This window comes from Platalea leucorodia (assembly GCF_965183815.1).
Source record: "Platalea leucorodia genome assembly, chromosome: 18".
NCBI lineage: Eukaryota > Metazoa > Chordata > Aves > Pelecaniformes > Threskiornithidae > Platalea > Platalea leucorodia.
In genome coordinates, this window is record NC_138840.1 from 1,847,745 (window position 1) to 1,875,524 (window position 27,780).

Here is a 27,780-nt window from a genome sequence, read left to right on the forward strand (position 1 = left end):
TTTCCGCAGCATTCTTGCTGCTCACCTGTTGATCCAGACGTCCCCGGAGTTGGTCTTGCTAGAGTTACTTATGTCCAGACAGCATGGGGATACTGCGCCAAACGATGCGGGGAGGGTTTCAGGTGTCCTTTATCCTTCCTGGACAGCTCTAAGCCTCCCAGAAGCAAAGGCCTTATTTCCAGAGCTGGGCTGTCCTTTAGTTTGTTTTACTTCAGCATGAGCTATACCAAAGCCTCCAGTAAAACTGCACTACCTCATCACATTGCGGTGAACTACTGTGTATGTATACACACTTTTACACCATACAGACTGACGGATGCCATACTTAGGGAAGGGAATTTCCGTAACATCAGCCCCTCCGTCTTTGCACCCCGCGTCAGCAGAGGCTCCCGCGCGGTGCAAGGTCTCCGGCTGCCGGGTGTCCCCCTCCGCGCTGCCGCCGGGCGGCCCGGGGTCTCCCCGCCAGGCCTCCCCTCGCACCGCGCCTTCCCAGCAGCAGCCCTGGCCCAGTCCCGCGGGCTTCCCACTGGGACTCGACCGCGGCGGTCGCCTGAGCGCCGCCCGCTGCTCCCCGGGGAGAGGAGCCCGCCCCGCACCCCGCGGCTCCTGCGGGGAGCCCGGCCCGGCGCCTCCCGGGGCGGCGGAGGAGCCCCGCGCCAGCAGGGCCCGGCTGCCCCGGCCCCTCCCGCCCCGGCTCCGCCGCTCCGCCGCCCCTCCGGCCCCCGCCGCTGCCCGCCCCGCCCCTCCCGCGGCTCCTCCGGGCGCCAGGCGGCGCCGCAGCGCGGGCGGCGGAAGGAAGCGCGGGAGCGGCGCGGGGCCATGGCGCTGCCCGGCGAGCTGTGGGCAGAGCTGCCGGCCGAGCAGCGCATCTTCTGCTCCGTGCTGCTCTTCTCCTGGGCCGTCTACCTCTGGGAGGCCTTCCTGGCGCACCGGCAGGTCGGTGGGGCTCCGGCGGGGGCAGGCGCCGCCGGGCCGGGGGCTGTGCCGGGGGCTGCGCCGGGCCCGGCCCGGCCTCACGTGGGGGGCGGCGGGCGGAGGTTCGGACGCGGAGCGGCGCAGCCCCGCGGCGGGGCCGGGGCCGAGCGGCGCGGGGCCCGGCTTAGTCCGTCGGCTGCCCGCGGACGGCTTGGCCCTGTCCGGGCCGAGGCAGCGGGGCCGGGGCGCGGCGTCAGCCCCGCTCGCCCGCGACCTGTGGGTGGAGGCGGTTCGGCGCCGGCGGGCTGCGAAGGGGGAAGGAGCCGGCGCGTCCGTCCCTGCACGCCGAGGGGGCTCGGGGCCGGGCGGCGAAGCCCTGGGCGGCTCTGCCGAGCCGCGGCGCCGGGCCCCGCCGCTTTCCGCGGGCTGGCGGGGACGCTGGCGTCCGTCAGCGGGCTGGGGCGGCTCGCAGAAGATCGGAAGAGTGCGGGTGCGGTGGGGTAGCAGCAGCCCCGCACCTGCCCGGCAGCTCGGACCTTCTCCCCAGGACAGGGGAGAGGGCAGGGAGAGCAGAAGTGAGAAAACTCATGAGTCGAAGTAACGACAGTTTAATAGGTGAAGGGAAGAGGGAAGAAAAACCCACAGTGCTGCAAAGGCAATCACTCACCACCTCCCACAAGCAGGCCGATGCCTGGCCAGCCTCCGAGTACCAGCCGCCTGTGAAGTCCACCCCTGCCCTCCCTTCTTCCTCTGCCTCAGCCCTTGTTGCTGAGGATAAGGTTGTACAGCATGGGATATCCTTGCCGTCAGCTCGGGTCGGCTGTCCTGGCTCTCTTGCCTCCCAGCTGCTCGCCCACCCCAGCCTGCTCGCTGGGGAAGAGAGAGGGAAAGCCTTGGCACCGTTCAGCAGCAGCCAGAGCATTGGTGTGTTATCAGCACGGCTTTGGCCACAAACGCAAAGCGTACCGCCGTGCAGATGCTATGAAAAAATTAACTCCCTCCCAGCCAGACCCAGCGCAGGTGGGGAGAACGCTGCCGGGAGGGCGGGATGCGATGCGCATGTTCTTGGGATCGGCTTGGCCGCCTGCGAGGCTGCAGCCCGGTGCTCCAGCCATGGGAAGAATGCATCTTGAAGTGACAAACCGTAGGAGCTTTTCCTTTGGGAAGCAATAAATATGCCAAAACAAGATAAGGCGGTGGATGGAATAAGGACTTTTAGTCTTTAAAAATTTTAAAGTGGTGAGTTCTCTACAGAAAATGAAATAGCACCTCACTTATGCAGCCACATCGTAGATGTGTTTTCTAGTAGAGTTGCATGGTTTGCGTGTGAGGATCTGGTGTTCAGTGTCAAACCCTGCTTGGTCGTTACTGCGGTGCAGTAAGTCACATACTGTGGAAAATGAGTTTGGGTGATCTTTATATCGTAACTCTATTGGAAATAAATTAATAAGTAGGCAACTAGTGTCTGGTTATAATAATTATGCTTCAGTTTTATATTTGGAACTTGATAGAAAACAGAAATTTAGGAATTTGTTATTTTGTGGGGGGTTTTTTTTGTTCGTTGTTGAGATTCAACAAGGCTCAGGGCCGGGTCCTGCACTTGGGGCACAACAGCCCCAGGCACTGCTGCAGGCATGGGGAGGAGCGGCTGGGAGCTGCCTGGCGGGAAAGGACCTGGGGGTGCTGGTCGACAGCCGGCTGAACATGAGCCAGCAGTGTGCCCAGGTGGCCAAGGGGGCCAGTGGCATCCTGGCTTGTATCAGGAATGGTGTGGCCAGCAGGAGCAGGGCAGGGATGGTCCCCCTGTGCTGGGCACTGGTGAGGCCACCCCTCGAATGCTGTGCTCAGCGCTGGGCCCCGCACCCCAAGGCGGCCATGGAGGGGCTGGAGCGTGGCCAGAGCAGGGCAGCGAGGCTGGGGCAGGGGCTGGAGCACAAGGCTGGGGAGGAGCGGCTGGGGGAGCTGGGGGGGCTCAGCCTGGAGAAGAGGAGGCTGAGGGGAGCCCTCATCGCTCTCTGCAACGGCCTGAAAGGAGGCTGGAGCCGGGGGGGTCAGTCTCTTCTCCCCAGGAACAAGCGATGGGACAAGAGGGAACGGCCTCAAGCTGCGCCAGGGCAGGTTTGGGTTGGATATTAGGAAAAACTTCTTCACCGAAAGGGCTGTCAGGGCCTGGCCCAGGCTGCCCAGGGAGGGGGTTGAGTCCCCATCCCTGGAGGTATTTAAAAGCTGGGCAGATGTGGTGCTGAGGGCCACGGTTTAGTGGTGGACTTGGCAGTGCTGGGTTAACGGTTGGACTTGATGATCTTAAGGGTCTTTTAAACCTTAACGATTTGTGATTCTATGATTGTTTTAAACTTTCTGTGGTGGCCCATGGGATCATGTTATGTGTTACTTTTAAATCTTATTTATCTCCTTAAAAATATTGGATGTAGACTTCAAGTTTCTTTTTCCATTTTTCAGAGGTGGGTGTATAGAACAACAACACATGTACCACGGGAATTAGGACAGATCATGGATTCAGAAACATTTGAAAAGTCTCGTCTGTATCAGCTGGACAAAAGTACTTTCAGCTTCTGGTCGGGCCTGTACTCAGAGGTTGAGGGCACTGTAAGTACCTGTGCTGCTCTGGCATTCGTATGATACTTTTCATGTACTTAAACTATGAAATACTTTGATTCTTAGTGATCCCGTGCAGCTGTACTGTTGGCGTTTTGGTGTCTCATGTCAAACACTGAAATCTGGAAGGCCTGGGATTCTGTGTTTCTTGTTTGTGCTGTATTTGCCATATAAAAAGAAAGAATTATTCAGATAACACATAATTTCTGTATGTAGTGCTGAGTCATACTGCACAACTACAACTTATACTGTTATGTTTTAGTGGCACAGCTGACCTATTACGGTTTCCACTGCCAAATAATTAAGCAGCATTAGAATTATTTTAAGTTGTTACAAATACAGACCTTTTTCTGTGTTTGGAGGGATGCAACTACTTTCATTTTTAGATAAAATTTAAGTAGAAAGTAGAAGGAAAAGCCTGTGAGAACAGGAGGTGTACCAATGGATACTTCTTAAGTGTAAGAACAATTACACTGGGCAAGTAATGTTCGCATGTGTGAAAAAACAGAGCCATTGAGTTAGAACGAAGTATTTACATGTGTGCTACAGAAACAGTCTTACGAGAAACCTTTTCTGACTTACTGCTGAAATGCACTGCTCATCAGTAGCACAACTGGGTCAAAAAGGAATCCTGAAATGCCTGGCATTGCAAAATATAATTAGAGTGTGATCTGCTGCACAATGAACGTAAGGAAGCAAAAAGGTCAGTTATAAAAGATAATGAAAATAGTATTGTAAAATAGCATAAGCCATGTAGCTGTATAACTGTGGTGTGAAACCAGTACTTAAGAATTGCGACCCCTCTTAGCTTTTGCCTTTCCCGATCTCTTTTGTGCAGCCTAACCTGTACGTTGTTTCATTTTGTATGAACTTGTAAAAATGTTGTTATACGTGTGTCAGTATAGCTGTTATATTATTCTTGTTGGGCTTTTTGGTATGCTGAGTAGAACTCAAGACAATTTTTGTGCGAATTTGAAAAGCTTCTATGTTTTTGACCGACTTTAGAGGCAGTATTTCATTTGAAAAATGAAGCTATCCTCCGACAGTGGATTAGTGGACAGGGTGAGACGGTGCTACCTAGCAAGTGTAGCAAGTCAAAAGGTTCTGAAGCTTTGTCTTGATTTCAAGAGCTTTAGCCAAAACAGCTTCCCTCATTGTTTTTAAGGAAAATATACACAATTGGAATGAGCCTCTTCTGCAACTGGATTTAGTGCCCTGCTGAACCAAGAGCCGTATCAGCAGTCTGTGCTTATCTTCACCCAGGCCTGCTGTTGTTATGGTCCCCGACAACATTCTAGCTGCTAAATTGGAGAGAGATTGGTTTGACAGATGTTAGATGGTTAAAGAACTGGCTGGATGGCTGCGTTCAAAAAGTTATAGCCAATGGCTCAGTGTCCAAGTGGAAACCAGTGGTGTCCTTCAAGGGTCCATACTTGGATGAATATCTTCATAATATCTTCATGAATAACATAGACGACGGGACTGAGCGCACCCTCAGCAGGTTTGCAGATGACACCAAGCTCCGTGGTGCAGTTGATAGGCAAGAGGGAAGGGATGCCATCCAGGGTGACCTTGACAGGCTTGAGGAGTGGGCCTGTGCAAACCTCATGAAGTTCAACAAGGCCAAGTGCAAGATCCTGCACCTTGGTTGGGGCAATCCCTGGTATCAGCACAGGTTGGGGGATGAAGGGACTGGGAGCAGCCCTGCGGAGAAGGACTTAGGGGTACTGGTGGATGAAAAATAGGATATGAGCTGGCAATGTGTGCCCACAGCCCAGAAAGCCAACCATATCCTGGGCTGCATCACAAGCAGCGTGGCCAGCAGGGCGAGGGGATTCTCCCCCTCTACTCTGCTCTGGTGAGACCCCACCTGGAGCACTGCATCCAGCTCTGGGGTCTGCAGTGCAAGAAAGACATGGACCTGTCAGAGTGGGTCCAGAGGAGGCCACAAAAATGGTCAGAGGGCTGGAACACCTCTCCTGTGAAGAAAGACTGAGAGAGTTGGGGTTGTTCAGCCTGGAGAAGAAGAGGCTCCCAGGAGACCTTTTCTGGCCTTTCAATACTTAAAGGAGGCTTATAAAAAAGATGGAGAGAGACTGTTTACCAAGGCCCGTAGTGACAGGACAAGAGCCAACGGTTTCAAACTGAAAGAGCCTAGGTTTAGATTGGACAGAAGGAAGACATTTTTTACAATGAGGGCAGTGAGACACTGGAACAGGTTGCCCAGAGACGTTGTGGATGCCCCATGGTTGGAAGTGTTCAGGGTCAGGTTGGACGGGGCTTTGAGCAACCTGGTCTAGTGATAGATGTCTCTGCCCATGGGAGGGGGTTGGACCAAGTGATCGCTAAAGGTCCCTTCTGACCCAAACCATTCTGTCATTCTGTGGTTGTGCCTGTGTAGGAAAAGCACAGCCTTGGCTCTCTCTCATGACCTTTTCTTTCTGTTCTGTCCCTGTTACTGTAATAACAGGTCCACAGTGATTTTGGCAGCTGATGGATCTGTTAAGAAATTACTGCATCCAGTTGTCTTCCACTATGCTGGTGCTTCCTAAACACCAGTCAAAACCAGTTACTAAGTCAAGCACCTGAGCTTGTAGGTTGTTCCACTGTTTCAGCTGTGATGGTGATAAACAGGTGGAAAACAGTTGTGTCTCAAACAGCTGCTGCTGTTATCAAAGTCATTGCAGTGCTCTGCCTTTTGGGTTGCAGTGACACTGATGAACAAAAGCAGAAGAAAAAAACATGGAATATGTGAGTTAAAGCTCCCAGTTAATTAATCGAGCACTGGCCTGAATAAGCAGGTCTCAGAGCAGTCAGCTGAGATACTGTGTGCCCATATTATTGTGTGCCCTACTAGTATTGTCCGTTGTTTTCATCTTCTGAACAAGAAGTTAGTGTTCCTACTTGGGCTTGATGGGTTGTGGTCTTGGGATTCTATATCCCAGAACTTCTTGAGTTTGGGAGTGGGAGTGAGTTGTCCCAGGAGGGTTGCTAATGGGCCTGCAAGCTGTTAGATGTCCAGGCTTTGCCTGCATTCACAGATTTGCTACAGAGGTTGCAAAACTTTGTGGAAGCAAGGTAACGCTTGCCAGTGGCTCCTTTATCTCATTTGTTCATTATGGCTCCATTAATACAAGTTTTGATTAGCTAGAGCTAAATAATCTACAGCCATGTGGTATCCCTCATACCCAGTCACCCTGGCAGCAGGCTTTCTTCATCGAGTTCTGTAGGTAGTTTTCCATTACTTCTCTTGGTGCTGGGCATTGGCTGGGCGCTTCCTTCTTTGCAGCATTGCCGTGGACTTTTGCAAGGCTGCCATTTGTAGAGTTTCCTTAATGAATTTTATGTTAAAGTCGCAAAATTTGCGTTTGTGGTTGAACACTCAGGTCCCATTTGGAGTGATGTAAGGGAAGTGTATCACAGCCAGCTGTGAGCTTCGGAAGATCTCCACAGCAAGTCCTCTCTACTGCCCTTGTGTTTAGAATTCCTGTCCTTTAAAATTGTGTTCCTTGTTAACACACTTCTTATCTTCCCTTCTCACTAGGAAAGCACACCCTCAGGTTTCTGTGACTATTTTGTTCCTGCAAAGGGAAAACTACACTTGAATGGAAATTCCACACACTCCCGCTGCCTCAACCTATTGTCATCCCAGGACAAGAGGTTTTCTTGGAAAACTGAGAGTTGGCAAACATCCTTGTGGTACCTTTTTTTGGTATTTTTTAAAGATCAGAAGAAATCTAGGTAATAGCACTTTCCCAGCTGCACTAACTGGTCTAAAAAAATAGACAATCTTGGAGGTGTATAAAGATGCTTCTGGTCAGTAATGTCAACTATACGCTGAAAAGATAATACAAGCTTGGAATAAAGTTCAGAACTGAATTAGTTAGCAGCCGGAGCACTTTGGCTGATAAAGTAGTCGTTACCTTTGGAGTAGTCCAAATGGTAGGGACGGAGAACTAGGGTGATTATTTTTTGAGATAATAGCTTGTGAAACACGGAGAACTTCCAGCTGTGTACCATGGACTTAGCAGAGATGCTGAGTATCCAGCTCACTCTCATCTTCGGTCTGCTGCTGCTAACACCTCTAGACTTGATACGTGCCTTCTTAGATTTCGAGAACTTGTTCTCAGTTGCACTGAAGTCTGCTGGCTTCACTTTAGACTTGAAGAAGAGCCTATGTTTCCAAAAAAAACCTGCCTGCTTGTTCCACTTACTGAGATCAACATAATAAAAAAAGACATAATGTACAAACCTTTTCCTGCATACCCTTATGCTGTCATGGCTGCAGTGTATTTCCTAACAGGGAAAATGGCTCTGGTCCGAAGGCTGCAGCAATGGTATGGTTGTAAGTAAGGCCATTATTGCTCATTAGATTTCAGACAGCTTCTTCATACATTTTTCGTTCATGAGGCCAACTGTGTGAGGCTCAACAAGGCTCAGTGCCGGGTCCTGCACTTGGGGCACAACAACCCCATGCAACGCCACAGGCTTGGGGAAGCTGCCTGGTGGAAAAGGACCTGGGGGTGTTGGTCGACAGCTGCTGAACATGAGCCAGCAGTGTGCTCAGGTGGCCGAGAAAGCCAATGGCATCCTGGCTTGTATCAGGAATGGTGTGGCCAGCAGGACCAGGGAGGTGATGGTGCCCCTGTGCTGGGCACTGGTGAGGCCGCCCCTCGAATGCTGTGCTCAGCGCTGGGCCCCGCACCCCAAGGCGGCCATGGAGGGGCTGGAGCGTGGCCAGAGCAGGGCAGCGAGGCTGGGGCAGGGGCTGGAGCACAAGGCTGGGGAGGAGCGGCTGGGGGAGCTGGGGGTGCTCAGCCTGGAGAAGAGGAGGCTGAGGGGAGCCCTCATCGCTCTCTGCAGCGGCCTGAAAGGAGGCTGGAGCCGGGGGGGTTGGTCTCTTCTCCCAAGTAACAAGCGATGGGACAAGAGGGAACGGCCTCAAGCTGTGCCAGGGGAGGTTTCGATTGGGTGTTAGGAGAAATTTCTTCACCGAAAGGGCTGTCAGGCCCTGGCACAGGCTGCCCAGGGCAGTGGCCGAGTCCCCATCCCTGGAGGTATTTAAAAGCCGGGCAGATGTGGTGCTGAGGGCCATGGTTTAGTGGTGGACTTGGCAGTGTTAGGTTAACAGTTGAACTTGATCTTACAGGTCTTTTCCAACCTAAATGATTCTGTGATTCTGTTCTACAGTCAAGCTTTTACCCTTGATGTGTAGGGTATGTGCAGCTGCTTCTCTACATGTGTGTGATGATGAGTTATTGCTCCTTTCTGTGGTGTTGAGCTGTGTCTTTCTGTTTCTCAGAATCTGTCCTGGGATTTTCAGATTCCAGCAGAGCTAAAGTGAGGTGACCTCTCCTGTCTGGTTAGAGTGTAAACCGCACCCTTTATTGGCTTTGGGAACTGCCAGACCTTGAAAGAGGCTGTCATGGCCAAAGTTGATGAAACTGGATGACAGTTTTGCAACATTTTGCTTTTAGTAGGTAGAAGTAGGATTCATTAACCTAGCGAGTTAATTGAAGGGGAGGTGCTGTGTTAGAACGACTAGTATGCTTTGATTTATTTCAGCCATTAATTATGTGGTTTCTTTTTAACTAATAAGTAGTATCAACATCATGCTAATAGCTGTCTTTGTTCAGGGATTGGTACTTCTGGGAATTCCAGCTCTGAAACTTCCAGGTAGCCTGCAAAGCAGAAACAAGTTTGGTTTGGTCCTTGCCATCTCCTGACACTCAAAATGCACCCTATGGTTAGGTTATAAGAGTAAGCCTTTTAAAAGTAAGTAAGTAAATAAAAACCTGGTACTGTCCATACTGGAAGGCTGCCTACGTGAAAACTGATTTTTATATACATAGTGATGCATCACTTGCTAAGAAAGTAAATGTGAAACATTTGGAAGTCAAGCTGTTCAACAAACACCACCAGCCCCTGCCTTGAACTACAGTTAGCACTTGCTTCGATAGCTCTGTCTCAAGCATTTCTTTGGTGATGGTGTCCCCCTGAGTAGTCCGCTCCCTGTTCCTTGGCAACCTGTATGGCGGGAGGCATTGCGAGGCAGGCACGAGGAGGAGAGCAGACAGCTTTCTTAAAATGGCTGAAGCAGCACTAATACTGAAAGTGAAATTATGGCCTTATTCTAAATGCTTTTCTCGTGGTGGGGAACGCAGGTGAGACTGTCCCAGTGCAGTCAAGTTGCTGAATCTTGCGTACCCCTCCTAGAGATGGTATGTTATACAGCCATGCGGCAAATGAGTTTTGAGGTCTTCTGAAAAAATATGCTTTACATCTGCGCCAATATAGCAGCAAAGTCTACAGTAAATAGGCTTGGAAATATGCTAGTATTTCCCAGGGAAAAAAAAAAAGCTTGACCTGATCTCTACTTCTGTAAAGTAAAAATGAACCATTGCCAAATATTCCAGGCTTTCTTTACGCACTGCTAGGATCAGAGCGGGACAAAAAGCCTAATTATAAAACTTTTCTCATTTACCCTTAAGAGGTCCTTATCATGCTGAAATTTTAGTAGAATAAGATGACAATCTGTTTCATATTGCCTCTGTGGTATGTGTTTTTGTTTTCAAGATGATTCTCCTCTGTGGAGGAATTCCTTTTCTCTGGAATCTGTCTGGTCAGATCTCTGGTCGTGCTGGGTTTGGACCAGAATATGAGGTAAGCAGTCTTTAAATTTTAGTGAAAACCTCTGGTCCATGAACTATACTGTTATAATAATTTTTTTTTTTTTAAGCTTGCATTTACTTTAAGTGGGATTTAGCTACAGGTACAATATAGTAAAAATAACAGGTATTTTCTGGTGAACACAATGATTGGGTGAGTCTGAGAACAGTTAACAGTATGTGACTTCTAAATTAGCTTACTAATTAAAATAGCCTTGTATGTTAAAAACATACAAGTCTCAAAGTTACTTGAGTCAAACGAGGTGGTGGGTTGGGTTTTGGGGGGCTTTTTCTTTGGCGTTGTCTTTTTCCTAATCCTAGATATGATCTTCCTGCGCAGTAAAAGGGTAAGAAATTTGAGGCTACTGCTTATGTTGTCTTCGTGCTGTGGATGAGGCATCTGTCCAAATTCTTGTCCCAGATCCTTAGTTTTTAATTAAATCTGTTTCATCAGTATATTTTTTTCTTTCTTTAACATAGTAAACTATTCCAGTGATCAGTAATCTAATCATCGCATCACAAGTTTGTTATTTCTGTGAATTAATCTAGCTTCATTTTCTAACCAGTTTCAGTTAAACCACTGACATAAAATCCATTTTTAACACCCAGAATATTAATGTTAGTACAGGTCAGTGAATATCAGATTTTTTTTTTTCTTTTCTTTTTCTTTTAGATTGTTCAGTCACTGGTGTTTCTGCTGCTTGCAACACTCTTCAGTGCAGTGACCGGTCTCCCGTGGAGTTTATATAACACATTTGTCATAGAAGAGAAACATGGCTTCAATCAACAGGTATTGTAGATAGCGCTTATACTGACCCAACGTCTTCAGTAGGTTTGGTCGGTTAGATGGACTGGTATGTGCATATCTGTGCCAAAGATCATTAGTTTTAGGAACATTTCTACTTGCGCTGCATAAAGATAAGAGCAATGGCAGTTTGTGACTGTTGCAGAAGTCCTCGTGCCACACCAGAAACTCCCTGCGTGAGCCCGTGCCTCTGAGCAAAGAGAAGCGTGTATTCTAGCGGTGGAACAAAGGACGTTTCATACCTCAGCTGTTCATTTTTGGGGGGACTGTTCTTTGCCCTTCGTATGCCCCTCCTGAGAGGTCTGGATCACTGCTTGACAGGGGCAGTTCCGATTCATGGACACTAAACAGATGAAACAATACTGAGAAATTACTTTCCGCCTCATTTTGTTTTGCTTATTGATTTCTTGTATCAGCGTTTACTAAATTAGAGAATTCAGCTCTTCATTTGCACTTCCGCTACTTAATATCAGCCCTGGCTTTCTTAATTTCTCTCACCAACTTAATTTGACCTGTTTCAGTATCAGTTTCTCATGGGATCAGCTTTTCCTTTTGGGATAACCTCAATCTGGGACACATCATTAGCCATTTCATGCCAGAGCATAAGACTCTCTTTCTGCTTTTGACCCAGCTAGTGTTGTCTGCGGTAATTTCTGTTCCAAGTCTACTAGGAAGTTTTTTTCCTACAGCAGAATGAAGTTTGGATGGGTAGCAGATGTGGGATAAAGCTGTTTGGCTCATTTTAATAAGGGTAGAGATGCTCTGGTATTTGTCAGTTTCGTCTTCCAATTTCTGTGGAGGCAGGGAGACTGAGCTAGGCCTAAAGAAGTGGAATCAGTTTGTTTCTAAACTCATATTCCTGGTAAATTGATGTTTCTTATTCCTTTTTATAAAACAAGTAAGAAAATAAGTGAGAAAAAAAGCTCTAAAATGCAATGATCCAGTTTGCACCCTCTCTCAATCATCTTTAAAACAGAAGTGCGTAGATCCTGACACATCCTGTATTATTTTGGTTCACGTCAATTATTTAGTGGCATACTATTTTCTTTCCAGGGAAGCCCAACGATGAAAATTCTCGCTGCACAGTTTTGCCTTGACATCTGTATGTATTTCCAGAAACTGTGAGGCTTGTTTGGTTCCCCCCCACTGCCCCGTTTGGATACTGTGCCAATGGCGGCTCCTGCTCCAGTGTTTGGGAAGCAGATCTGAAGATTGTCCTAGTCAGTCATAAGCCTTGAGCTTGTGACCAACTCAGACTCTTTTTATACTCCATTTAGCTCTCTAGTCTTATAAAAAACCCTTGTGCTTCTAAAAACATACGTGTAACTTCTAACAGTCACTTTTTTCTCTCACCAGCAAGTAAATACTCGTCAGAATGAAGGTGCTCATGCATTCATATCCTAGGTGATTCTGAGCCATAGTCCTGGAGATCCCCTTCCCTTCTGCAGACTTTACAGCGGGCACACTGGCAGGCTAACATCCTGCTCCTGTCAAGGAAGGAAGAACGTTCCCATGTTTCCAGAGCACGAGTTAAGCAATCTTTTCTTCGGGGGAATACCTATTTGATGTATTTTGTTTGTTCTCTGGCTATCACTTCTGTTCTGTAGTCCTCAAAAATCGTAAGGGCTGGCAAAGTCCTAATTCTTGCAACATGCTTATGCCCTGGCCTAGCCTAGACACCCTTTTGCATTCAGAATCCTTAAATACGCATCAAAAGCCATCTTTCACTGTTGTCTCTCATGTCAATCCTGAGTGGTCACATCAGGCCTGCATCTTGATTGTGTCTCCTACCTTAGTGAGGAGTGAGTTCCGTCTTGGTGCCAGATCTGCAAGCCCTTTATGTCCAGGACACAGAAGTCCAAAGACTGTCAGTACTGGGACTTGTGGAGCGCTAGAGTTAGAGCAAACTGGCAGACTGATGGATGGAGAGCTTGACTTTATCAGGCCCTACCTCTGTGCAGAAGAAGCAGAGGGTCAAATACTGAACTTAGCATCTCGGGCTTCTTCAAAACTGTCTTGAGAGCTTGCAGAATCCATGTGGGGTTTTTTGTATGCTTTAGGGAGGGTAAGGAGGATTCTGGGTATATTCTCCAAACATTTTCTCCTTGGAGCTGTGCTCTCTGGGTGCTTCACTGTTATCAATGCAAGTATTGTGCCTAATCAAATGAGAAAAGGAAGACTTGGCACTGACACCTGTGGCTGTTGTTAAGTGCTTGATTGAGCTACCTGCATGATGTCTTCTACAAGGTTTTTTTCACCGCAGTGGTCCTCATGCCAAGAACTGAAGGCTGAGTCCAGCTCCCATCCGATTTGAGGTACCAGATGTCTTACAAAACACAGTTAAATCTCCATCTTTCATTTCAGACTGATGGGATAGGTCCTTTAGTGAAAGAGCCAAGTTCACACCTGGTACCAGCCCAGACTTTGGAATTTCTAGCAATGATTCTTAAATGATCTTCAGACAGAATCTTTCTTCCATGGAAACGGCTTGATGAAAATGAGGATTTCTTTTGAAGTCACATCTGCCTTAGAAAGCAGGAAAGAAGCGGGGCAAAGATGAAAGACACCATGCAATTTTATAGCTCTACTCCTAGGTTGTGGAGCTGGAAGTAAAGGAAGAATTAAAATGCAAACTTGAGCTAAATCGATTGTAGTTGACGTAGTTCAGAAAGCCCAGTGGAAACAGCACTGGCAGCATGCTTCTGTTAAGAGTTGTTCTAGGTTATGTTAAGTGACTGTTTCTTCAGCTGTTTACTAAGCTAGAAAATGAAAAAGCTATATAACGGGCCTTTTTCTGGCTGAGCTGAGGAAGTAATAAAGGAGTAACACACCGTTGTGTATTTTGTTTTCTCTGTCCTGGCTTGTACCAGTTTAAGAGTCTTGATCAAACGGAAGCAGTTTTTCCCTTGTCCAGGATGACCCACAGAGTTTCCTTCATGCTTCTCCACACCATTTTCAGGAAAGGAGCACTGTGTAGTGTGAATGAGAGCCACAAGTCATGCATTTCTAGTTACAGAACTGGTTTGCTGGAAAAGCTAGCCCATGCTACCTGGAACTACTAAAGGCAGGCAAGGACTGGAGTGCTCCATTTGTGTGGGCACGTGTCTATACAATTGTGTTACTGCTGATGCTAGTGGTCGCTTAGCAAGAATATATCACCAGAGTGAATATGTCTACATAAAGAATAATCTAAAATTGTGGGTTTATATCTGACTTGTGTTTCCGATAGTCATGGAAGTCTGAGGCATCTATCCAAATTCTTGCCCCAAATCCTTAGTTTTTATTTAAATCTGTTTCACCAGTATTTTTTTCTTTCCAGATGAGTTCCATATCTTTAACGTAGTATGGGCTTTTTAATACAACCTTGTTGGGAAGGATCTTTACATAATAGCCCCCTCACTTCTGTGCCTTGCAGATAGCTGTAAGTACTGAAGTAACAATTCCTGGAAGAGCTAGTTGGGTGTCTAATTGTGTTGCAGAGTCACTAGATCAGATTCATTTGGTAGAGGTCTTTGGAATTTCTATTGCTTCTATTAAAGCTATGCTAATTTTAAAACCTGAGATGCCTACATGAGAAGTAACTGCACGTCAGTGGAAGCTTGGTGTAAAATGCCCAATATATATCTAAAAATCTTTAATAGGACTTCTGTATATTTCCAGTTAAGACAATCAGCTTAGTGGTAACGGAAAGTTAGGATGAATGGAGGCAACTGTTCAAAGACAAAATATTTTACAATAGCTATCTTTCTTTAAGAGTTTCCTTTTCTCTAAAAGTCCCATAATGTCTAGGGTATAGATTGGTAAAGGAACTAAGGGACAGATAAGCTTAAATTTTTCTTTCCTCCTTTAATGAATGATATATGTGCAACACAAAATAAGGGTTTGGGTCAGATCTTTCTACAGAAGAGTATATCTCCATGGGCTTGGAGTCCATGTGGATGTAAAGAGGCACAGCTACCAGAAGAGGAGGTGAAAAGGTTCTTCCACCTTTTCTTAACTGACTCTGATTTCCTTATCACATTGGTATTGCTGTTTTGCCATTTGTCTTATTTTGTTTTTGTGCATCCACTGAAGGGATCAGTTCATTCACTACTGTGGCACATTAATATTTACATTGAAAATATCACTTATATCCTTTCTTTACAGACACTGGGATTTTTTTTTAAGGATGCTATCAAGAAGTTTATCGTGACTCAGTGTATTCTGTTGCCAGTGACATCCCTTCTGCTTTACATTATTAAAATAGGGGGAGACTACTTCTTCATCTATGCCTGGCTCTTCACATTAGTTGTTTCCTTGGTGAGTATGAGAATATGTTTGGGTTTCTTCCAAATGCTAGCTTACTTGCATGGCTCAGTGTGCTGAGGTTTAAAAACATAACTGAAAGGAAATGGAGAAAAATCTAAATCTTCTGGGAATTTTAGTGTCTACAAACTCTTAACAGTGTGTCTTGCTCTCAGTGTACTTGTTCAGGAATAATAGCTCATATTAATTGTCCACATTAATATGGTATCTGTTATCTATTTAATACTCGAGTGTCTTCATCAATTGAAAAATAAACATTCAAAGAGCTTTAGAATAGAGACTGGAAATACAGCACTATGTGGTGATAGGTTTTCCTTTTTCTTAAATATTGGGCTTTTCTTACAGGTTATCAAACACCAATTCTCAGTTGCATTGCTTTGTATTGAGATGAGTAGCAATTTTCCACTTCTGGTTCTGCTTATATAGCTGCTTTTATACACTGAATTGGTAACTGACGTTTTTAGGGCTTAAATTAAAAGGATCTTTTTGTATACATCATGATGATTTGATGTTTTCTATTGTTACTATGATCTCCAAGATCTGTATTTTTTTTTTCTATTTCAACATAGTGCTTTACTGTCTTTTCGCTCAATATACCAACCATTGCTCACCCAAGGAAGAAATTACAGAAGTACCATTGCTTATATTCATTCATTTTTAGATTAAAAGAGCACCTTAACAAATAAAAGAATGATTATATTACAGTAATGTAGTAAAGCCTGCCACATTAGCCTAATAATAAACTTGGGTCAATCAATCCCTAATTCTTGTGTTAAGTTCAGGCTTCCTCGTTGAACTGGAGCGCATCAGCCAGAAAATTGTTAGGAATAGCTGGGTAGGAAATCATGATTGTTTTCTTTCTTAAGCTTCTCTTTCATGAGTTAAGTAAGTATTGCTTTTTTTTTTTTTTTTCCCTTCTCCCCACTGCTTCTAGATTCAGATCATTTTTATAGCTTTCTTGGACTTTCAATCTGGCAGCTTCCTTTCTAAAGCACAGGCATTGGCTGTCCACATTTGCACAGAAATGCGATCGTAATGCTACATGGGAGGCCACTGCAATTCACGCAGGAAAATCTGATTTCCCACTTACATATCCAGTAGCTGCATTGACTTTCTCAGACATGGCAACATGAAAGGAATTGTGGCTCAGTTTAAATCAAGACTGCAAAGTCTTTTCATAATCCTGTTTATATGGGATACACATCTCATTATCTGAATTGTATTTGTGGCTTACTTGTATTTTTGCTTCACTGATGCCTAACATGTAACTGAAGTAAAACCTGTGTGGATTAGTGGATTTCTGTATGGCCACTAATTCTGGCATAGTGCAGTTACCAGCAATGTGTTTCTGAGAAACTCGATGGCAATAGTACAGTAGCAGAAGTGCCCCGCGTAGGTGGCTTACAATTACTACTTTGAGTTCTTTCAAGCTTTTTTTTTGTTTGTTGGCTTAATTACACAGTGTTTCCTGTTGTTCTGTTGTGCTGGCTCCTGCTTTCTGTAGTCCAGGTGTCCTTATGCTCTGACATCTTCCCTTTTTATGTCTCTCAATGTATTCTGAAAAATCGTAGTGTTAGGTCTCAAAAATGTGAGTTCATGTATATTGAAATGACTGTTACAGAAAGATTTGTGCAGACTCTGATCAGTACTTCTTAAAGAATTTTTCTTTTTTCTTTCAAGCTTTGATCAGCAGTATACTCTTAAATCATAATTCAGCATTTGAGTTACTGCTCTGTCAACCTGAGTGAAATAATCCATACTTACAGATTATTCTATTGTAGCCTTATTATTTGCAAAACTGGGGAGATATTAGTTCCTCATGTGATATCCAGTTCATATTTTAAGTCTTTAGTCTTAAAGGCTTTAAAGGCTTGCTTTTTCATAGAAGGATTAAGCTGACATTTTAAAAGAACTGGTAGTTTCAGGGTTGAAAGAAGATGCAGGATTTTCTGAAATGGCCTGCCCTCATTTGTACACTGAAAGTGAAACATTTTTTCCTTAGCTTCCTTTATACCAGTCATTGACTGCTTTTATTCTTGCCATCTTTTCTTTAAACTATATATTGTAAAAAATGTTGTATGATCTCATATGAGAAACTTTCTGAATATCCATTTTATAATCTTTATCAAGCAAGTTTAGTAGAAAGATGTGTAGTACCTAACACTAAATTTCAAGGTGAGAACCAGAACAAAATCAGCTGATACCACATTTCTTTCTGTCCCTTTCCTATCACAAACTAGTATTTTATTTTTGCTTTGCCTGCCCCTTCCAATGGAGCTGTCCATGTAGATTTTTTTTTTCTTGAGATTTTACAGATACTTTAGAAACTGATAAAATGGGGGTTGGCCTATCTTTTACACAACAAAAGCTAGAAAATAAAATGGGTCCTGTCAGAGCTACAGACTTCTGCACTGAAAGCTGACGTAGCAAGACCGAGTGGCTCACTTCCCGCCCCCTCTTTTTTTTTTTTTATCCTGAAGATTAAGTGCATGCTGAGACAGTTGGTGCTTTTCAAGTGTCTTGCAATGTCACTGCAGCTTTACAGGGTGTAAAGTTTGAGGTTACAGGTGATCGTGGTTTGAGGCCTTAAGGAGTGGGTTTGAACAGTCTTTGACATGCAAAATAACCTTAAGAGGTGTTAGATTCACCCTTTAGAGTTTGGTTTAGGGAAAAATTCCAGTTGTAATCACATTCCATAACTCTGTCATCATAGTTAGAGTTGCACCCTTCTACCAGTCTGTTATGCCTGCTGATATCAAGGGATTACACAAAGACCAAAGATAAAAACTTAAAATTAGTCCACACGTACTGCATGGTCTGAGACAGTTGCCTGGACTGAAAGAGACAGCTGAGTTCTGCTCTATAAAACACCCTCCTACACTTGCTGCAGAATATCTGCAGAGGTTTAAGCCCTTGTCTTAGCAGTTACAGTAAGGAAAATAACTTTTTATTTTCTAGCGGTGTTTCATAACGATGCCCTTACTTGCTATGACTTTGGAAAAGTCAAGTTTCCCTGGTTTTAGATTTCACGGGACTTTTTCAACAATGTTGAAAGTCGCAAGTCAAGGTACTTGTTTTCAGTGGGAAAAGAACTGTCAAGATAACTTCGAAGTGAATGTTGATGTCCATTTGCCTCTCATGTCCTGTTCCTATTTCACTAACCAGAGTTTCGCTAACCAGAATTTAAATTTTCCTCCAGTCCTTTTCTTTAAAACAAATAAATAAAAATCACTTTGTGGAGGTCCAGAGCATGAGGGAAGTGAGTTCAGCTTTCCTTCCCATCACAGTGTTATTCCAATCCTGGCTTTCCCTCCTGGGCTGCATCTGCTGCCAGTTTGAAGAGATGCAGGTGCGTTGTCGTGATTTTTGGGACATGGCTGTTAATCATTGAGGACTGGAGGGATCAGGCAGTTCCTTAGCCCTGCGTACAACTGGGAGAAGGGGAAGAAAATAGGGGACATGAAATTTCTTGCCTGTTTTAGACCATGGCTTTGCAAGTTAGTAGGAATTTGAAGAAGTGGGACTGTCTCCTGGTTCAGTCGGCTCTGCTGCTTGTTATGAAATGCTTCAGAGCGTTCCAGTATTGGTGGAGTGAGTGAAGGTGACAGCCTGTCGCTGATAAGACCGCTGCTCCCAGCTGTCTTAGTGGCTTTGCCTTCTGTGGTTTGATGAACCCTCAGAGCGAAAGCCCTGTTTACACTAATTCTGCTGAGGACTGTAGATTGTAGATTAACTTGCCCTCACCCCCATCTTGCTGTTGAATTGCTGACTGTCAACAGACTAAGAAGTTGTCTTCGTAGACGGGATGGCCCGTAGAGAGCCTTGCTATAGATCACACTTCATACGGGACTCCGCTGTATCAAGTGTTTTTTCTGAAATTGTGCCCTCTTTTGGTACTTACTCATGCTCCACCTTTAGTACTAAACACACATTTGTATGCCTTGTTTTTAATATCTGTATGTGTTTGCAGGTGCTTGTTACAATCTATGCAGACTATATTGCACCTTTGTTTGATAAATTCATTCCGCTTCCTGAGGGAGAGCTCAAGCAACAAATCGAAACAATGGCAAAGAGCATTGACTTCCCATTGACTAAGGTGTATGTTGTTGAAGGTGAGATTTTTTTTTATTAAAAAGACTTTGTAATTTTGAATTTGTGGATTTTTAGCTTTGATTGTGGATGCTGTAGTAGGGCAGTTGCTTATATTCCTCAGCTATTGTAATACATGTCAATGGCTGTACCATTTTCTTTTTTTTGCCTTGGGGTCAGAAAAGTGAAGCTGAAGGTACAGCCTTAACCCAGCATCTCAGTGGAAGCGTTGCCTTGGCTCAGTGGAATGGAAATACATAGCACAGTAGGAAATGGAAGCAGCAATCAAGATTCCAATTTTAGAACTTTAAACCAGAGGGAAAAGGGTTTTTTATCTTTTCTGGTCTCAGTTTAGCATTAATTGCCTCAAAGTCCTTGGTGAAACAGTTGAAAAAGTTACGAAAGTTAAAAACACGTGTTCCTTCTTGGAATGTTCACACGGACGCTTTCTTATGGTATGGCTGGATGGACTCACACCTTCTACTTGAGACTGTCATTTTTTCACTTTCTAGTAATGAATTTCTTGTCCTCTTTTCTTAGGTCATGGAATATAACGTGGAGCATGCCAGCTGCCATGTCACTTCTTCTCCACTTCTGTGTTCAGGGAGCACTTTACTGTTTGACATTTCCACTGTCATTCATTTTGCTCCCTTCTAAACTTGATTTCAGGGACTTGCCCAAATTTTGCTTTGGTTTTGTGCCCCACCTGTGAGGATCAGAGGTGTTTTTATTGCCTTGGTGAAAGCAGTATGAGATGGCATAAAGAGCTGAAATGGTAGAATTTTTCTGTGAGAGAGGGTGATGAAGGCTTTATCTAGCCTGGAAGTTGTTGCTGTCAAAACTTTGGGCTGGCCAAATCCAGCCACTGCTCTGCCTCAGTTAATCCAGGAACTACTATTATTGATATATTTGGGGCCCAAGAAACTCTTCTCTTTCCTAGCAAATTTGAAGCTTTTCAAGCTTGAGAGTCAGTACAGAGGCTTGCCAAATAGGTAAGTTTTTCCTATATGCATTGCTGGCTATATCCTAGCTTTTAACCATGGTGGAAGTCCTATGAGGCAGTTGTTGGTACTCTGGCACCTGCATAGTGTACTACTGCATTGGCTTTGTCTGCAGTGGAGGGAGGCTGCCAGACCCCCGTTTTCGTTCCTGGCATCCTTAAGAGTGTTGAGGCAGCACCATTCCCTTCTGAAATGGGAGACTGGATGTGTGAACATCTTTTTGCCGGTGTTTCTGTACTCTGTCTTTGCTCTTCCCACTCCAGAACTGACTTCTTAGTAACATGTGCAACCAAGTCCTTTAATTTCAGGATTCATTCTGTAACAGGCAGATGACAAAGGTTCCTTCTCTACCGACACTTAGTGGAAGATGAAGTTTTTTATGATACGCAGATGAAAGGGAACATTGCTACTCTGCGGCTGGTCAGGTTTCTTCACTGAGAAGAGACTGGATGCTGAGGCTTAATGCTCTGACCAGCCTCTTCCTCTGTTGATCTTTCTTGGTTTGGTGCTGAAGGTTACCATGACCATACCATGGGTTGGCTTGCAATGGAACAATGGATATTTTGTGCCCTAAGCAGTTGATGCAGCTCATACATTTATAGTCTAAGTATCTTATCTTTTGCTGCAAAAAACAGAGCAATCCACCTCTTCTCTCGTAGAGACCTCTTTCAGTCCTGATGTTGCAACAGCTCCTGTCCACAGGCAAAGTTTAACATCTGCTTTGATCTAGACAGCTTTTTAATCAACTGAAACAGTCCATGTTCCATGGAAAGAGATGAGTTTCTTGGCCCCAAGTAGTAGAAACAGTCCATGATTCACCTGATGTAGATAAAAGTAGCTGCAAAAAATTGCCTATTTCAAACAAAATAATATTGAGGGACTGCCTGATATCTGTAGTTCATCTCTTCATCTTCTCCTTATCTGTTTCTAACATCATCATCCTTACCTGTTTCAAATGATCTTTGCTGGCACCCTGAAAGAATTCTAACCCTATTCGTCACAGGTCCTTTGCCAGGAGGGCAGCACATGTTCTATGCAGAATGCTCTTTCCAGTCTGAACCTGAAATTGCAATAGAAATTGCTTTTCTTCTGGATATTACATCTTCACATGACTGCTCTTATGTTTTTAGTGATTTTAGTGATTACATTTTACAGACAAAAAAAATTATTTCTCTATTGGAGTCAGTAAATGAGATCATCGTTACTTAGATCATTTTAAAATATGCTTCAGCCTGCAAACTCATTGGCTTGAGTTTGTCTACCATTCTTTGGGGGACTTTGAGAATTCCTTTGGAAGAATCTGTTCTGTGAGATATCGCATAGTCTTCAGTGCATGGGATTATTCAGATCATGGTCTTTAATGTAAGTTTTCCCCATCAGGTTCTAAGCGTTCTTCTCATAGCAATGCTTATTTCTATGGATTCTTCAAGAATAAGCGGATAGTACTCTTCGACACCCTCCTGGAAGATTATTCTGCATTGAACAAAGAGCCAGCAGAAGGAGAAGATGGTGAGAATGACGAGACAAAGTCTAAAACCAAAGTGAGTTCATCTTTGTTTTTCATCATGTTATTTACATTAACTTATTGCGGAGATATTCCCTTGTGTTTTCTGAATGTATTTTAAAGGTCCTGAATGAGATGCTAAAACGTGATTTCAACATGAAAGTATCTCTGAGCTGCTAATTGGAATTTCTGGGGCTGTGTGAGTGGTGCAGATAGCACCAAAGAGACTGTGGGAATCCACAGGGGCTTTAGCAAAACATTGGTTCCCTGCATGTAAAAAATAGGCCTTCTTTGTAATTGTTTGAATAAGGGACCTGTTCAGGGTTTTAGCTCGTGTTCCTTCTCTTGGGACTGCCACACCAAAGCTTCCCTTTGAAGGAAATGCTTTTGACTATCAGTGTGTCATCTGTGTACCTTTTGCTACCCACAAGAATTTTGGTGCAAGAGGCACGCACGTGTGCACACACGTACAGATTCCACATGTGCATCCTCCCCAGCCCTGGTGAAAAACAGCATGATGGCCTTCCGTTGTCCTTTCCATTGACATGCAGCTGCACATCAAGAATCTGCTGTAACAGCTTTTGTGGCTTCAGGAGAGTGTAGGGATGGTTAAAACTGATGGAATACTTTCTGAAGAGCATGAAGGAGTAATTCTGAGAAGAAGGCCTTGTGCAGCCTAGGGTTAGGCCAACGTATAGATTGTTGTTCAGTCCTGCTTCTGTTTCTTGTAACTGTGTTGGTGGCGGAATTCTCTTCATCCTGGTTTGGTATGGCATACTGCAGAAGTGGGTGATGAGAGGAGGGGATTTTGAGCTCACCTGCACTGAAAAATTCGGAGAGCCTTCTCTAGTCATAATGAGAATAATTTGTTCCATTTCAACAGGTTCTTCAGCTGTGTTCTCAGTACACAAGCCCACATGCTTGCCTCTGACTTGCTAACGTACCTTTGAAGGTACAGATGTCCCTCTTTCCTAATGACAGCTTTAGGGCATGGCATAGCATTTGCTGCAGAGGACAGGGATGTTGTCATTCATTTTTACAGGAACAGTAGTGCCTTGGGAGGGAGGCTACATGTTGAGTGCTGAAGGAAGTAGGGAGAGGACTTTGTTCTCAATTCTCAGTTGAAAGGCTGGGGCTCTGAATGTCTGCTTCTGTTATAATGCCTTTTCTCGAGTAAAGAAAAAGGATGAGATCAAGGGATGCTAGGAGAGAATTTGGAAAGCAGATCTTCCAGCGTTCTTCCAGGTTTGCATAGGCATGTCTGCATACAGAGAAATAAGAGAACACCACCTCATGGTAGAAATCTTGTTGAACTTAAGTTTATTTTTTTGTAAGTATTTTCTTGAAAAAGGCTCAGTAAGAAATTATATCTGTGTATCTGCTGGTAGAAGGGAACGGCCTGATCTAGGGACACTTAAGTGACCTAGGAAAAAACAAACTAATAAGTAATAAATTTATTCAGTTGTGTTCAGTCATACCTGATATTACTTCTGCTCTGTTATTCCCTCAGAATAAGAAACAAGGATGTAAAAACGAAGAAGTTCTGGCTGTACTTGGTCATGAATTGGGTCACTGGAAACTAGGACACACTGTCAAAAATATTATCATCAGCCAGGTAAGTCATGATAAACTGGTGGCTTTGCTAGAGCGTTTTGTAATTATTGCTGTTTTCAAATGCCTGCTTCCAGATTTGTAAGGGTACATTCACACAATATACTTACACGCTGCAGCAGAAAGTCAGTTTGGTTTTTTTCTTTGCTGTATCTGCAGTGAACATGCAGTAGCCTTTCAGTCCCCTCCTTGTTCCATCTGGTTGGTATAAAGCATCTAAGAAACCATGTCTGCTGCCATCTTAATTCATCTCAGCAGCCTTCTGAAATTGGGACGCATTTTTCTTGTTCTGTAACACTACTTCCTTGTCTGTTTGAATCTCCGGGCCTTCTCTGAAGGTCTGTTTCTATCCCTGTGCTAGGGATAGGATTGGATGTATCCTGTCTCCCAGCCTGCATTTTTTTAGGTGTTTGTCATTATCTCTGAGAAAGCTATGTGTCTGAGAGTTTCTGACAGTCTTGTTCCTTGGAGCACTGGGAAGGGATGTGATTGAGGATTATGAAATCTGACACAGGAGGGCATTCTTACTTATTTATATTGTATCCTCATACCTTGTGCATTGATTATTGGTAAATAACTTTATTGTGCCATTCTTGCCTGCCCAAATGGGGGTGATCATTGAAGCAATCTCTAGAGATTGCCCAACCTTGCCTTTGAAGAAAAGGAGCCTGACGGTCTGTTTACTCATGCCCATGCCTCTGGCCCTTGCACAATACAAGCAAATTCCTCCCCCAAACCTCCTACTTCTAATTCTTTCATTTGCAAGGCACAGCTATGTGCCTTCTGTTAAATTACTATCAACTATATGCTATCAACTATATGCTATCAACACCACTATATGCTTTGGTGTGGATGTATCTTGTTCCAGGTATCACTCACCCTTCTTTTCTCCAATTTCCTGCCTTTTTTTTTTTGTTTCTCTTAGCTGCCCTCCTATGCGCCTTCTGTAGCTCCATCTTGTCTTTCTTGAGATGTGTGCACCATTCCAGGAATGCTGTTCTGTTCTTTTTCTAAGGCTATTCACAAGCTTTTCAGGCTGGAAACACCACTATCAAGCTACTGATAAAGAAAATATCTGTCTTTCTGTTTCCACCCTTGCTTTTTCTTATCCATGCAACTGAATGCTTCAGTGAGGTCCTTCTCACTTTCTGCTTTAAGGCAATTACATCCCAACTTCTGACATCAGTTTTGATCCGTACTAATTAGCAACTATTATGATGCTTTTGCCACTCTGCTAACACATGTAACTTTTGTCTTTGGATCCACTTTCTAGATACTGTTATTTTCCTGTAATAGGTAGATTTTATCTTCCCTTCCAGAAATTTTCACAAATTCTTCTGCAGTGTCTTTTTCTGTTGATTGTTTTCTGTCACAGCCATCCCTCTTTTTTTCTCTCCCATGTGTTTCAGTAACAAACAATATCCTGGCACCTTCCACATTACCCTAAAAAGACCAAACAGCCTCTTGAATGGATTGGAAAGGTACTAATCACCTTCGGTAGAAAACTTGGTGAGGCACGGTCCTGCCTGTTGCCTCTGAAAAGCCAGGCCAGCACAAGTGCTGGTACAGTGATGGAAGCGTAGATTGTTTCCAGGAACAGACATATGACACAGTGCAGACACATTTTGTTTGGTTTTAAACTTTTTGGAACCTATGCTTAATTCCAAGGAGATGGGTTCTGTACTCCCTCCTCACTTATCTTCTTGCCTTATCTTCTTTCAATACTTGTACTTTTTTTTTTTTAGCTCACTGACAGAAAATAAATGTTTCTTTACTGCATGCATCTAAAGAAAGCCGGTAAAGGCCAGCTGCTTGTTCCTCTTTGTATATTAGTTCTAAAGTAATCTATTTGGTTTTTTTTTTTTTTCAGTGGCATATCTATTCAAATCTGTAATATGAATAGGCCATGTTTTAGACTTGGATGAAAAACTCATCTGAATCAAGAATGTTGTTTCCTTTCTCTAGATGAATTCCTTCCTGTGTTTCTTCTTGTTTGCTGTGTTAATTGGTCGAAAAGAACTCTTTGCTGCATTTGGTTTCTATGACACCCAGCCTACCCTAATAGGCTTGATGATTATTTTCCAGTTCATTTTTTCACCTTACAATGAGGTAAATTGTTTTCAAGACATAAAGGCTGAAGTATCATTCTATTTAAATAATGATTTTATTTTGGTGGGGGTGGAGGGTTGAAGTTTCTAGGGGCTCTATCCGGTATCTTGTTTTAGTAAGTAGGCTTAGTGCTCCACATTGGATAAGACTCCCAGTTTCAGGTGTGGCCTGGATAAACCTTAGTGAGATCATTCTACAGCCACAGTGATGTGTGGGATGTGGGAAGGACGGTACAGTAGTATTTACTGACACTGTAAGGAACTCGCAGATAGCTGAATTTTAAAATAATTTGTAATCTGTTTCTCTCCACAGGTTCTCTCATTTTGTTTGACTGTATTAAGCCGACGATTTGAGTTTCAAGCAGATGCATTTGCCAAGGAACTTGGGAAGGCTAAAGACCTATATTCTGCTTTGATCAAGCTGAACAAAGATAATTTAGGATTCCCTGTTTCTGACTGGATCTTTTCAATGTGGCATTACTCCCATCCGCCCCTTTTAGAAAGACTTCAGGCCTTGAAAGATGCAAAGCAAGAGTGACAGGAATCATTGTTGGTTCAGAGACAGTGCTTCCATCTCAGAAGCAAAGTTCAGAGCTGCTTTTTAATTTCTTTTAAAAAATGTATAATGCCAATTAAGTGCAATGTTAACAGCACCACAGATCTGAGAATCCTGAAACAGGTATTAAATTATAAATGACTTTTTTTTAACAAAAACAATACTGTGGAACTTCATTTAGAAAAAGTACTGGGTGAGGACCTTCCCCCCGCACACACACTGGCTTTTATCTCCATATCATAGTATAGACTGGTAAAGGGAGGAAAACAAAAGTATAGACTTCAAAGCACCTATTTCTTCAGTTTGTGTATGCCTTGAACATTGCTTTTGATCCTTTTCCCATTCTCAGCATTCTGTGAACCTTCCCAGTCTCGACCCTCTTCACAATGAAGAGGCTTTGAGTGACTTGATTTCTTGTGTAATAATACTTGTACTCGCCAGTCATTGTTTTGTGTTTTAAAAAGCTGAATGCAAGTACAGGCCTTTCTCCTGGATTCATGTCTGTCGTAACTGAAAATGCTACTTAATAAAACCTCCTTTCTCTGAAGTGTGGGAAGAAGGATGAATTACAGCTGAGGAAATGTACCATGGCTTCCTTGAAAACGAGCACTAGTCGGTATTTAGTTGCATTATAGTGGGATTAGGCTCCTTCTCTTCTCCACTCTGCTGCGGGAGGTGTGGAAGGATGTTACGGATAATCAGAACAGGACCCACATGTCGGAGAAAGTTGCTAATTCTCTGTTCTTCTCCCTTTTGCCTGTGAGTGGAATGGTTAATAGCTTTTCCACACCTCAGTTCCTTCATTTCTGTTGTCCTTTGCCTAAATTTTTTGTGCATATGGAAGTGTCCAGTTGCTCAGACAGTGTATCAGAGCCAAGCTTTCATTCTGATGCGCTTTGTCCTCCACTCCATGGAGGGTTTTCCATTAATACGAATCCAGCTGAAATGGCAGTGTTGGAATACTTAGAAAATATTCCTGGTCGTTGTTCTGCCCAAGACACAGTTTGTTCATATAGGTTAGTGAAGGACAAAGTGAGTGGTGCAGAGGTGGCTTCTGCATTGATTATCTCGGATTTTTCTGATGAAAGGTGGAATTAAATTGACTTTTGTTGAAATAAAGATAAAAGTTAAATAAACTTTGTATGTGCCATACAAATGTTTTGGACCAGACTGAATGCACATACTTCATATAAAAATCAGGTTTTATATCTGCAGTAAATTAAAAAGTTGTGCTCAGCTCTACAAAGAAAGAAGTCGTCGAAGCAAATTCTCGTTGTTTTAGATGTCAGAGTATTCTCAGACACTTTCCCGTTAGCTTAATTTTGCTTTTCTGATCATACGGAAAAATGCCTTATAAGATGATGGGCATGATGATGTCTCAGGTGCAACAAGATACAAGATGTTGCTGGAAGCCCTTTGAATGCCTTATTCTAATTGTGTTTATACCCTAGCGAATATGAAGCTGAACTATAGATATGGACTTAGGAGACAGTTTTACAAATATGGGGAGCCTATATTTGTCATGTTAACTGTGTTTAATAAATGGCCCTTAAAAATAAAAGAATTGACTTGAATCTGTCAATTCAGAAGAGTAAATAAATG

The 27,780-nt window shown here is 43.9% G+C and overlaps 1 protein-coding gene across 4 annotated transcripts; it reads left to right on the plus strand.

The window, feature by feature from the left end:
• Positions 1-798: 798 nt before the first annotated feature.
• Positions 799-27,652, plus strand: ZMPSTE24 (zinc metallopeptidase STE24). 4 transcript variants are annotated; one of them, XM_082329563.1, is made up of 10 exons: positions 799-936; positions 3,376-3,522; positions 10,108-10,194; positions 10,873-10,989; positions 15,151-15,303; positions 19,280-19,421; positions 21,780-21,940; positions 23,414-23,518; positions 25,480-25,623; positions 25,936-27,652. In XM_082329563.1, the coding sequence occupies exons 1-10, from the start codon at positions 820-822 to the stop codon at positions 26,158-26,160; spliced, it is 1,398 nt and encodes a 465-aa protein (XP_082185689.1). In that variant the 5' UTR covers positions 799-819; the 3' UTR covers positions 26,161-27,652. The 4 variants fall into 4 exon arrangements, with proteins under 4 accessions (XP_082185689.1, XP_082185690.1, XP_082185691.1 ...); XM_082329565.1 differs by lacking the exon at positions 799-936 and adding an exon at positions 7,076-7,230 and having other exon boundaries at positions 3,436-3,522; XM_082329564.1 differs by lacking the exon at positions 15,151-15,303.
• The last annotated feature ends 128 nt before the right edge of the window (positions 27,653-27,780 follow it).

Coding starts and splice junctions, on each gene's coding strand:
- ZMPSTE24 (XM_082329563.1), top strand. CDS start 820: ATGGCGCTGCCCGGCGAGCTGTGGGCAGAGCTGCCGGCCGAGCAGCGC. Junction 15,304..19,279: donor TCACATTAGTTGTTTCCTTG/GTGAGTATGAGA, acceptor ATGTGTTTGCAG/GTGCTTGTTACAATCTATGC. Junction 25,624..25,935: donor TTTTTTCACCTTACAATGAG/GTAAATTGTTTT, acceptor TTCTCTCCACAG/GTTCTCTCATTTTGTTTGAC.